General features: G+C 35.2%; 1 protein-coding gene across 6 annotated transcripts in view; it reads right to left on the reverse strand.

The window, feature by feature from the left end:
* LOC105467216 (attractin like 1) overlaps positions 1-13,664 on the reverse strand; it is an 882,222-nt gene that overhangs the window by 446,356 nt on the left and 422,202 nt on the right. For all 6 annotated transcript variants that reach the window (XM_071069067.1, XM_011716729.3, XM_011716724.2 and 3 more), the window contains one exon: positions 6,023-6,084. In XM_071069067.1, the coding sequence (XP_070925168.1) occupies positions 6,023-6,084 (62 nt within the window). The remainder of the gene's footprint in view (positions 1-6,022; positions 6,085-13,664) is intronic.

Here is a 13,664-nt window from a genome sequence, read left to right on the forward strand (position 1 = left end):
CCCAGAGTTAGAGGACAGGTGTCAGTGCTTAACTGCCAGAATCCAGAAACCACAATTACCATAATTAGATCAACAAGACTGGATGAACTGCCAAGAGGGCTGGCTCACAAAGAGTTGTAGGAATTATTAATAAAGCATGGTATTCTGAAGGGCAAAATAGGTGGGCAGCTAACAGTGGTACTATTTAACATCTGGTTTCATTTTAAGTGAGAATGAAGGAACAGGAGACTGAGGGTTGTTGCTTCAATGGAGGGCCATGTTTCTCTTCACAGTTCCCAGATTTCAGCTAATTTTCAAATTCAAAACCCATTAACTAATCAGGTGATTGAGTCTATAGAAGGAAGGTCCTTGACACATTTTGAAAAGTGGGTAAAATGATCCCAGAAAATACCTACACCATATACTTAATTATATACACAGGCATATGCATGAGAATATACAGACAGTACAGGAGGAATAAGCAGACATTTTGACTTCTATTGGACATGAGGGTAGAAGCGACACAGACAGCCAGGCATTCAAAATATCATCCTGGCCTCTTATTAGAGTTGGGGTGTTCAGGGGGTGGGGGCACATAACAAATTCTGACTAAATTCTTGCTCACAGTGTGCCCACTATGTCAATGGAGCCACCCTTTGGTCATTTCCCCACTCTTTAAGTGTATAAATAGACCTGATGTACAAGGTAGCTGGAATAACCCCTACACTGTGTCCAGGGTTATAGGATAAGATCAGTCATAGTGGAAAAGACCAACTGGTAATCTCTGAAACTACCCCCAACTGGACAAGTTAATAAATGCAAAATGTTATGTCATCCAGTGATATAGAAAACTAATGCCACCATTAAAAGTCTGAAAGGTACAGGGATAGTAGTCTCTACCAAATCTCCATTTATTTCTTTACAATAAATAATTCAGACTTTCCTGACTCAGATACATCTACTTTTCCATTTTACAAATTTAAAAAATAATTCTTTTCAATTTTTGAATCATTTACTATATTACTTCACAGCAACAACAACAACAACAACAAAATCCTTTAGTTCAATAAATAAAAGGACTGAGATTTAGAGAAGCTAGGTGACTGCCATAGTTTGGATATTTGACCCTCCAAATAAAATGTTAAAATTTGACACCCCATGTTAGAGGTGGGGCCTAATGGGAGGTGTTTGGTTCATGGGGGTAGATCCATCATGAATGGATTGGTGCCATCATTGTTTCTCATCTTCCCATGAGAGCTGGTAATTTAAGAGTCTGGAACTTCTCTCCTCTCTCTCTTGCCTACTTTCTCACCATGTGATCTCTACACATACGAGCTCCCCTTCCTTTTCCACCATGAATGGAAACAGCTTGAAGCCCTCACCAGATGCAAATGCCAACACCATACTTCTTGCACAATCTGCAGAACCATGAGCCAAGTAAACCTCTTTCCTTTATATAGGGTTACTCAGCCTCAGGTATTCTTTTATAGCAACACAAATGGACTAAGACAGAAAACTGGTACCAGGAAGTGGCATGTTGCTGTAAAGATACCTAAAAATGTCAAAGTGGGTTTGGAACTGGAGTGCTCATAAGATAGGAAAATGAGGGAAAGTTTGGGACATCTTAGAGATTGGTTAAGTGGCTGTGACCAAAATGCTGATTGAAATATAGACAGTAAAGGCCATGTTGAGGGTCTCAGACTGAAAGGAGGAAATAATTCAGAACTGAAGCAAAGATAACCTTTGTTATACCCTGTCAAATAACTTTGCTACATTGTGTCCATGCCAAGCAGCAGTGCTCAAGAAGTGATGTGGCTGCTTTTAACAGCTTATGTTCACATGTGGGAGCAAATGAATAACCTAGAGTTGGAATTTATAATCAAAAGGAATAAAAGTTTGTAGAATCTTCAACCTGGCCATGTGGCAGAGAAGCAAAGAGTGTTTTCAGAAGAGGACACCAAGAGTGCTGGGGTAGCAAACACTTGTTAAAGAAAGTAGCATGAATAAAAGGAGTCAGGTACTATTCATAAAGACAATGGGGGAAAGACCCTGAAGGCATGTCACAAATCTGTCACAATTCTGGGCTTCCCATCACAGACCAAGAGACCAAAGAAGATGGTATGGTTTTGGATGACAGGCTTGGGACAACATTGTCATGTCCCATCTCTAGAAAGTGTTCCCCAAATCTCACTGCTCAAATGGCCGCAGGTATTGCTCCTGCTGCCACTGAAGGAGGCTAGAAAGTATGAGTAGTAGAGGCTTGGCAGCTTCCACTGAGATTCCAGGGGATGTATTGAAAAGCCTGAGTGCCCAGCCACAAGCCTGCCATAGGAGTGGAGACGCTGCAGACAGATGCTAGTGAGGCAATGCTGAGCAGAAATATGGGGTTGGAGGGCCTGAATAGAGTACCCACCAGGGAAATGCCTAGTAAAGCAGGGCCATGGTGCATCCATGTTCCCAGGGTACAGGATGTGGAACCAAGGGAGATAATTTTGGAGCTTTAATATTTAATGTCTTCCCTGCTAGATTTTGGATTTTCATGCAGCATGTTATCACTATATTTTGACCAATTTCTCCCTTTTGGAATGAGATGTTTTACTCAATATCTGTTCCACCATTGTATCTTGGAGATAAATAACTTGATTTTGATTTTACAGGCTCACAGCTGAAAGGAACTTGCTTTGAGTCTCAGGTGAGAGTTTGGACCCTGGACTTCTGAGTTGATGCTGAAACAAGTTAAGACTTCTGGGAAGTATTGGGATTAAATGATTATAATTTATATGTGAGAAGGACATGAGGGATTTGAGGGGCCAGGGATAGAATGCTATAATTTTAATATTTGAACCTCCAAGCCACATATTGAAATTTGATGCCCAATGTCGGAGGTTGAGCCTAATGAAAGGTGTTTGAGTTGCAGGAGCAGATCCCTCGTGAATGACTTGGTGGTGTCCCTATGGTAATGAACTCATAGAGTTCTCACTCTATGAGTTCCCATGAGAGCTGGCTGTTTAAAAGAGTCTCTGGCTCTCACCTCTTCTCTCCCCATGTGATTGCTACACATGCCAGCTCCCCTTCCTCTTCTGCCATGAGTGGAAGCAGTTTGATACCCTTACCAGATGCACATGCTGGCACCCTACTTCTTGTACAGCCAGCACAACTATGAGCCAAATAAACCTCTTTTTATAAATTGCCCAGCCTCAGGTATTCCTTTTCAGCAACACAAACAGACTAAAATAGTGACCTACTTAAGATGGCACAAAACATTAAGAACAGAGCCAGGCTATGTCTGGAAGTGATCTCCCTAGTACTGGCCCAATTACGTTGAACTACACACAACATAGAGGTAAAATCTAACAAAGAGTTTGAGAACTGGCCCCTACAGAACTATGGCTAAACTGCAAAGCTGACACACTCAGCTCTTTTACCAAAATAACAGCAATAACAGTAAAAATGGCCTGATTGAGGGGTCTCCATAAATGTTAACCTGTTTTAAAATCTCTTAAAGTTTAGCAGTAACTTTATAAAACTTAATAATTAATAAGCTTCAAAATATCCTGTCCATATTTTTCTTAACAGTGATGCATTTTTAAGTGATCTAATTTACATTTCACTACTGGAAGAATTTAAATGACAAAAAACCCATCAAATATATTTTATCACACACCAAGATTAGAATATTTTATTTTACATTGTCCATGATGACAACATAATAAATAGGATCATCTCTAAGACATGGTACACATTAACAGTAATTTTCTTTTACTTAACAAAAGAGCTATTGAATTTAAATATGCACACAAATTCAAAAGCTTAAAATAAAAAACCTCAAGATTCAAATAATTTACATACATATTCAACTATGTGAAATTTTGCACTTAACCAAACTTCCAGTGAATTTCCATCAAGACTATTCTGCATCAAAAAGTTTTTTTTAGGCGAGACGTGGTGGCTCACACTTGTAATCCCAGCACTTTGGGAGGCCGAGGTGGGCAGATCATCTGAGGTCAGGAGACCAAGACCAGCTTGGCCAACATGGTGAAACCCCATATCTACTAAAAATACAAAAATTAGCTGGGCGTGTTGGCAGGTGCCTGTAATCCCAGCTACTCAGGAGGCTGAGGCAGGAGAATTGCTTGAACCCAGGAGGTGGAGGTTGCAGTGAGCCGAAATAGCACCACTGCACAGCAGCCTGGGTAACAGGGTGAGACCTGTCTCAACAACAACAACAACAACAACAACAAAAGTTGTTTTAATGCATTCAATAATGCTTGTTCAATTGTAACTTCTAGTACTTTCTAAAACCATATTGTAACTTTGTTAATAGCCTTAAAATTCATTTGTTTTCTGAAGTAAAAAGTTATAAAATATTAATCATATTTGAGATGTTTCCTCAAATTTCATTTTAAGGAACAAATTTAAAGTATGAATGAACTTTTTACACATATTAGTGATAAATAAGTTTATCAAAATACATTATAGAAATTATAATATTTTAAGGTGCATAGACGAACATGATTGTTTTCAGAGTAAACTGACCAATATGGCAAAGGTTTCTCTTATCAAGAGAAGTAGAAAAATGAACAAGGAATGTGTGAATTGTAGAAAATAGTTTACAAATCTGAAGGGCTGTAAATGGAAATGAGAAATTGAAATTGTTATATATGGGCCCATATGGAGGAATTAGGAGAGATATCAGAGGGAGACAGATTTCAGCTCAGTTATAAAGAACAATTTGTTATCTGATGATAGAAAATGCTATCTGAGGAGCTGGTGAGCTTCCTGTCATTAAAGGCATTCAGGCATAAAACTGATCAGTGGTTGGGCAAATTATGTCCACAGGCTGAATTCAATCCACCAGGTGTTTTTATAATAAAGTTTTATTGGAACACAGCCACTCCCATTTGTTTCCATATTGGCTTTGTCCACTTTAACACTATAGAAGAAAAGTTGCATAGATGCGATGAAGACAATACAGCCCACAAATTTTAAAATATTTACTATCTGGCCCTTAATGGAAAATCTTTGCAGACTCCAGTGAATAAGGTATTAGAAATTCAAATACTTTATGGATGTCTGGACAAGACAATCAACAAGATGATGTTACTTTGTGCTTAGAAAAGTTCCAAATACATCATCTGTGCTAAGGACTGAGTTGTGCAGGTCTTTACTGTATGGCAACCCAGCCAAGTTGATGAGTGTTGGTTAAAATTCATACTGCACTATTTTCAAAGTTGTGTGCCATGATGTGGGGCTTTATCTGCCAGAAAGAGAAGTCATACTTGTCTAATTTGCACAAAGCCACCCAAATGACCAGCATAAAATTCAAACATGAATAACAATGTTAACAAAAATAAGATCTCTTCCAATCCAGAGGATCTACGATCTCATAACACAGACATTCTATAACTTTAACTCCTAACCCAGAGTCTCTATATTTACATCCCATGGAAATGAAAATAAATGTTCCCTGAAAACAGTTTTCATGTTTTGACAAATGCTACAAACTACAAATGACACACTGCAAATTAGCATTTTAAAAGCTCTGAGAAAGATTGCCAGTTGAAAACCAACCAAAAGAGCGCTATTTAACTTTAGGACACATAGCATTTTACAAAGTTGCTTCACTGTGGAACCCTTTTTATGAACCTACAATGAATATGTCACACAATTAACAAAATTATCTAATAAATAAACAAATTGGTTTAGTTCTTGTAGATGTAACTAATCCATGTGATGCATGCATTGTTAATTTCATTAATTAAAACAGGCTATAATTATTTATGTGATGGGGGACACAAAGTTATCCTCTTTCCACTGAATCCATTAGCCATTAAATAGTGTTAACAGCAAAATAATCTTGCACAAGTACATTTCAGCTATGTTCCCTCTGCTCTGTGGGATATGTTTAAGCATATAAAGCTATTCAAGACACACTCTATGATACTTTAAGGTTACAGAATTGGTCAATTATCTAACAGATTGACAGCACATATATCAGAATATAGGCTTGACAAGTTCAAAGTCAGTCAAAGCAAACTTTTACCTGAAGAAGGTGACAAAAAACTGCACAAGGTCCATGATTGTATTGTGTTGTGAGAATGCAATCTGAAAAATCAAAATAAAAAAAATTGAAAGTATGTTCTTCTCTAAAACCTGTGGTGATACTTTGTGACATTTGTAAATATAGTTTTTCTAAATCACCAAGACATTTGGATTGTCATATTATAAATCAAATATGTGATGGAATCAAAACTTCATCTAGAATACCTAATATATCCAACTGCTAATGATGGTCATAGCATAGAATATGACATGAAATATTTTAAAAACGATTAGAAAATTACTTTAAGGATATATGCTAAGAGTTTCATGTGAAATACTACGACAGATTAAATATGCCTAACCAAAACACCCAAATTTTCAACTCAGTTAAGAAAATAGGGAATTTTCTCCCTATATATCTTCATCTGGAGAAGCTTCATATATATATATATACACACATATATATATACACACACACACACACACAAATGTTTTGTTTCACACCATTCAAATAATAAAATATGTCACATCATTTTAAAACTTGTTAATGTTAATAAGAAGTTAATTTTAAAAGGTGAAACTAGCCAAAAAAGTTAAAATCATTCTCCATTTCTGTTAACATTATAGAGATCATACTATAACATCTGCCTTGAGGAAGAGTATTATAGTGTATCATTCAACAATATAGCATCTGGATAGAGAATAACTGATGGTGTAATGTGGCTTTTCACTTACTAGCCCTGTATATTTTGAAAAACTAGTCTATTTATCAGTTTCCCCATATGCGAATGGTAATAATAAAAGCATCTACCTTATAATGTTATAGAAAATCTAACTGAATTAATACAAATTTAATGATTACCATAATTTCTGGCATGTAAAAGTTACAATATAAACATTATTAAACTTCTGTATCATGTATAAATGAGATGTCAGTATAAGTGAGTTTTCTCACATTGCTGAAGCTAAACCATTCAGGTATTAAAATCTTTTTCTTTTAATAATATTTTATGAAAATCTTTCAAAAACATAATAGAATTTCTACTGAAAAGGAATGAGTTTTCTCTCCTGCTGTAAACAGCTGGAAAACCAGGTGAAGTATATGAAACAACCAATTTCAGGAATTGGACAAGTGGCCGGAGATTATGATCCCTGAGTGAAGAAAAACAAAGGAAATGAATCCTATAATTGTCCCAGCTTTCAGTGCAAGGAAAGAACACTAAGGAATTTAAATGGCATTCTAAAATAAGGGATGTCAGTATTTCTTATGTAAAGAATTACAGTAAGTTGAGAAAATGATTCTTTGGCATGTACATGTAAGCTTAAATATAGTAATATTCATTTCCTACAAGCTTCTAAGCTATTGAATTATGAAACACTTATACAAAGGCTGAAGAAAGATACTGGCATAGGAGATTGGTTATAGGTGAAAATATCATAAAAGATTAAAGAAAAAACATCTTTTAAAGTTTAAAATACTGAATTTTCTTCCTAGGTGATTGTCCATAAGAATGTCATAGAAATGAAGCTTATCAAAGAATATTGTCAACAAGAACTTAAATCCATGGTAACAGAATTCTGGAAACAATAATTAAGAACTAACAGGAAAATCTTCAAAATGATAATATTTTGAAATCATAATAAAGAAAATTAGTTTAATTAAGCAATAGGAGGAAACCTTATGCAGTGTTGATAAATATAAATGAAAAGGGGGTATAAGGAGCTTGAACAAAGGCTTAAATAAATTAGCAAATATATAAAAAAAGAGAACAGATGAAATAACAAAATAATAAATATAACATAAAATTAACAAAATAAGATAAAGTACAATTGCAGTAAATATCAACAGGCTGAATCCACATTGAAAGACAGACATTTTTGCAGTAGATTAAAATATACAATTCAGCTTTATGTTTTTAGCAGAAAACACATATAGAACAGTGACACATTTTTATTCAAAATATAAAATACTGTAAGAAGATATAATAGGCCCTTAAAAACAAGAAAACATGTAAACCAATATTAATGGCAAAGTGAAATTCAAAGTCAAAACCTGATCAAATAAAACACTGAGACAAAGAAAATATAACAATAATAAAACAATATACACCAAAAATACAGGCCAAATAAGTAAAAACACAATGCCTGGACATATAAGGGGAATTTGATAATGACAAAATTTTGGAAGAAATTATTAAGATGCATATCTCTTTTAAAAGTTATCTGATCAAAAAGACACAAAATTAATCTATTTAAATCATTTAAATCATGTAAAAATATTCAAGAAATAGTCACTAAACAAGTTCTGTTCTAGGTGCTAGTGACACCATTGTACTAAGACAAAGCTCCTATTATTTTGGTGTTTATTTTCTAATAGCAAGAGGGAGAAAATAACCAGGTAAACTTGTAGCGGGATATCATAATTGTTGACAGTGGTGTTTTTAGTGGGAAAAAAAAGATATGGGCTAGGAGGATTTGCGGCTAATTTGGATCAGGTGGTTAGAGCTGTTGGCCACACTAAAGGGGTGATATATGAGCTTTTATCCAAATAAGATGTTTAAAACCACAAAAATGTCTGTTGGTAGAGGTTTCTCAAGTGTAAAGATGATGATTAGGTTAGACATGTTTATGAAAAGTCATAAGATCTGGAGTATTGTGAGCAAAGGACAGAGTAGTTGTAAATAAATTCGGACTAGAAAGCAAAAAGCAAGTCACATAGGTTATTGGCCATGACAAAGAGTTCAGAACATATTATAAGGGCAATGGGAACCCATGGAAAGTTTTGAGCTATCGGAATGACATGATCTAACTCTCAAGAAAAATATCATTCTGGCTGTTGGGTGAGAAAGAAATAACTGAGGGGATCCAGAAGATAAGAGAGGAGGATATTTGATTTTTCTAGTCATAAGGTGACAGTAGCTTGCAGAAGAGTAGTAGTCATCAAGACAAAAATAAGTAGTTGGGAACATAATTTAGAGAGAGAAGTGAGGAGACATGCTGAAGGATTAGATATGACAGGTGAATGAAGGAGAAGAATCAATCATGACTATTGCAGTTTGCTCTCACAAGAACAAGTGAAAAGATATTTCTACTTACTGAGAATAGAAAAGGGCCCTGAGGATCAAGGGAGAAATAAGAAAAGAAAAACTTACTTAGAATATGCTAAATGTGAAATACCTATTAAATGTTCAAGAGTAGACAGTAGCTACTAGCTTGAAGTTCAGAGGAAAGGTTAGATTTAAAAATTTGGAAATCAAAGGAACATAAATGTCATTTTAAAATCATGTACTTGTAATGATAGTCCCTAGGAAACAGAATAGATGCAGAAGAAATTATCTCTAAGAGGATATTCAGGGCCACCCCATCATTAGCGCTTAAAAGAAGAACTGGAAAGGTAGGTGGGAGGAAACCAGGAAAGGGTTGTGTCAAGGCGGTCAAATAACAGAAATGTTGCAATAAGAAAGTAGTGGTTGATTTTGTTGGTTAAGATGAGGATGAAAATATGGCTACTGGATTTAACAACATAAACTTCATGAGTAATTTACACAAATGAACTTTCAACAGAGTGGTGGGGATGTTAATATAAACAGAATAATATACGGAGAATGTGGAACCTGACAAAGTAGAAACAAACTACAGGCTGAACTTTCAAGAATTTATGTTACAAAACAGAGCAGAAATCAACAAGAACACAGACGATTTAAAATATATATTTTAATCCATAGAACATTTTAAAAAGAAGACAATAAACACTGTACAGAGAAAGTATTTTTAAAAATCTAAATGGTAGCTTTTATGAGCTGTATTAACATATTCCAATAAAATAAAATTAAAACTATAATTTCAAATATGGCCAAAACAAGCTTAACTACTTAGAAATTAACAAATGCAATCCATGAGACAGAGTTCTGAGTGGGCAGTGGGAGTAGCAGGATAGTTTTTGATATCCTTGACTGCCAATATTAAAACATACAGCAGCTAAATTGAAAAGCCAAAAACAACAACAACAACAACAACAACAACAACAATTCTAACAAAAGTAAGTGGCAGATTATCCCCTTAAATGCCAAAACATAAACCGGTATGGGTAAATGACAAACCCAAGGTGTATATGCTACCAGTGTCTATGAGGCAGGAAAAAGAGGGAATCAACAGGAAAACTCAAAAGTTTCAAAAAGGTATTAACTAGAACTAGGCCAGTCCAATTTGAATAAGAAAGTGAAAGCAGAAGTGTAGAATTGCTCAATACAAGAGTAGGTTAGTTCAAAGGGATCCTGAGGAAGTTCTAAAGAAGCCTGGAACAGTTGGAGTACATGAATTTTCAAAAGCAACCAGTCAAATCTCTATCCCAGGGCAGGTCTCATAATGAGGAGAAACTGCTAAAAGTGAAAATGAAAATTAAGCAGAACAAAGTAAATATAGACAAAACAAAGAAGGTCCAACAAAAGTGGAAATGAGATGGAAAATTTTCAAAGAGTAAGTGGCACATTTGCAGGGGAAAAAAAGTATTGATTATTAACATATATGATATTCAAATATGGGCCTTCACTAATCCATTTGTGCAATCCCTATTTAACTCATTATTATCACTCCCAAATATCTGCCATTCTTTAACATATAAAAAGATTTTGCATTTCTTTAATTTAAACGGTAAGTAAGTAGTGGGAGTAACCAACAGAGTAACAATATACTTAAACTGGTGAAGCACACGATTCAGGCTGGAATGGCAGAATTTTATTATGGTTTACCTGCCATCTGTGGATCCATATAACTAAGTGCCTTATAAGAAAGATCATAATTTCAGGCAAGTAAGCAAGACATACATACACATGAAACATCTCTATATATTTTTTTACATCTGTCCAAAGAATATTTGAATAAATAAAGTAGCCAGGGGAAAAATGACTACTTCTTCAAGTAAAAGTCATAAAGTAAAGAACCAAAACATTCTAAACTTTGAAATAATTATATTATCTATCTCTACCTATTAATAAATATAATAAAGACAAATGTAAAGAAATATGAATGTTATTTTGATTCCAGCTTGTTTTCAGAGAATAAGGTGAAATACCACTTCTGGGGGGGTGATGAGACACTTGGACCTCCCAAAATTAACACTATTTTTTAAATTATCAAAAATAATAGCTGCAGTTCAAATTAGGTTACACATGATACTTGAACATTAAGTAAAGTACTGATTGAAGACCTCAACCAACTCCTGCTACAGATAATACTCTCCTACCTTTTACAATAAGGACTATTAATGGTGGGATGAAGTTTATGGGTAAAGTCTCTATAAAAAGTACCATCTGAAATACGGACTTTCTTAAAAACTGATGCAAGGGACACTCAGAGTAACTAATCTGTTAAAATAAATGGCACTGAAAAGTAAATGTAGACTCAGCACAAGCAGTTTTTGTACTTGGAGTCCCATCTGGGGGCTACAGGCTAAGGTTGAATATATTCCATACTGGCTATTCAACAGAAGAGTCAGCACTACAATTTGTTGTACAAATATTTCAAAATGTTCCTCCACCCGAGACTTTCCATAGAAAATTCCACAGGAAATTGCCTATGGGAAATACTGTTGCAGTCCATTGTCAGGTACATACTTTAAAAATAAGATGTAATTGATTATGGAAATGGAAGGCAGATCCAAGGATGATTTGGTAAAATTAGAAAGCAATACCAAGCAGACACTAACTCAGATTCTCTTTCAAGATTCCCTCTTATGGGGTATACATTTATGCATATATCAAATAAATCACTAAGTATCTATTATGTTCTGGGCATTGTACCAGGTCCTTGGATGTATCAGGGAAAAAAAAAAAAAAAGCTAGCAGTGAAAAAATTCTTACTGGGAGAGCAGATAATAAATGGTGATAATAATAAATTATATAATGTGTTGGAACTCAGTACGTGCTATGAGAAAAAAGAACATGAAAAATATCCTGTCTTCTTACTATTCACATGGGTGGGACAAGAAATCGCTCTTTAACGTCTAAAAATATGCAGAAGTGCTGAGATCAAGCAGAAAAATTAGATATAGAGAGCAGCAGAAAGAAATGAAGCACAGCATTAGGTTCAAGTGTATCTGGCTATTCTCAGTTTTTCTCTGTCTATAATAGCATACAGCAATTCCAGTACCCTTCTAATAAAACTGGAGGGTGCAGGGGTGCCCAATCTTTTGGCTTCCCTGGGCCACACTAGAAGAAAAAGAATTGTCTTAGGCCACACATAAAACACAGTAACACTAACGATAGCTGATGAGCTAAAAACAAAAAGCAAATTGCAAAAAAATCTCATCATGTTTTAAGAAAGTTTACAAGTTTGTGTTGCACTGCATTCAAAGCCGTCCTGTGCCACATGTGGCCCGTGGGCTACAGGTTGGGCAAGCCTGTTTTCTAGGAAAAGGAATAAGCACAGACAAAGGAGAATCATTCTTAAGTGATGTTGGGCAACTGGTCTTCACATGGTTTGCTCTGTATCATGTAGGTCTCACCATAAATATTATACTTCTTAAAGACACTCATGTAAAGTAGTTTACTGCTCCCTTACTCTATAGTATTGTATAAAACTATGTTTTTTTTTTTTTTTTTTTTTGAGACAGAGTCTCGCTCTGTCGCACAGGCTGGAGTGCAGTGGCCGGATCTCAGCTCACTGCAAGCTCCGCCTCCCGGGTTCACGCCATTCTCCTGCCTCAGCCTCCCAAGTAGCTGGGACTACAGGCGCCCGCCACCTCGCCCGGCTAGTATTTTGTATTTTTTAGTAGAGATGGGGTTTCACTGTGTTAGCCAGGATGGTCTTGATCTCCTGACCTCGTGATCCGCCCGTCTCGGCCTCCCAAAGTGCTGGGATTACAGGCTTGAGCCACCGCGCCCGGCCAAAACTATGTTTCTCAAACTACAATCTAAAATTATTTTATGTTACTGGTTGATGATTAGTTAAAATGTCTTTTTCCCACTAAAATACAAGCTCCTTGAGAATAGTAGCCTTGTTCATACTGTTCACAGCACTCTTTCAATGACTAGAACAGTAGTTGGTAGACAGTAAATAGAAAGAATTCAATAAAACTATTGAATAAATTATTATAAATAAATGAATATAATTTACAAATATGTATAAATAAATAACTTCAAGAAATCTATTGAATTAAATAGATTCAATAGCAAGATTTAGCACAGGAGTATTCTTAGGACTTCATATATCCTTATTAAGAGCTATGAAAGGAAGAAGGTACAGATGTTATTGTGTCTCAATTAGGTGGCATTTGAAATATCATTTCTTAATGTATTAAAAATGATACCATTTTAAAAGAATGTTTATTTAGCCAACTGCTTTTAAAAAACAGTGAGACAAATCAATAACGGCACAATATTCTAAATATGTATTTTCTATGAAAGTATAGCTTCTCAGGGTATGGGATATTTATGATTGTAAAATCTATTATGGTCTAATTAGGAAGATTCCTATTTGTTGATGCCATGGCTAGAACATGACTCTTGCAAATAACGTTTTCCATTTTAGTTCTGTGGTATTCCCATGAAAAATATATGTTTACACAAGTTACATTTAAAGTTAGTTTTAAAACTTAAGCCAGTATAACTGCACCTTTGTAATTCTGTCTTCTGTAATAATTTCAT

The sequence above is a fragment of the Macaca nemestrina genome, chromosome 9, assembly GCF_043159975.1.
Source record: "Macaca nemestrina isolate mMacNem1 chromosome 9, mMacNem.hap1, whole genome shotgun sequence".
Classification (NCBI taxonomy): domain Eukaryota; kingdom Metazoa; phylum Chordata; class Mammalia; order Primates; family Cercopithecidae; genus Macaca; species Macaca nemestrina.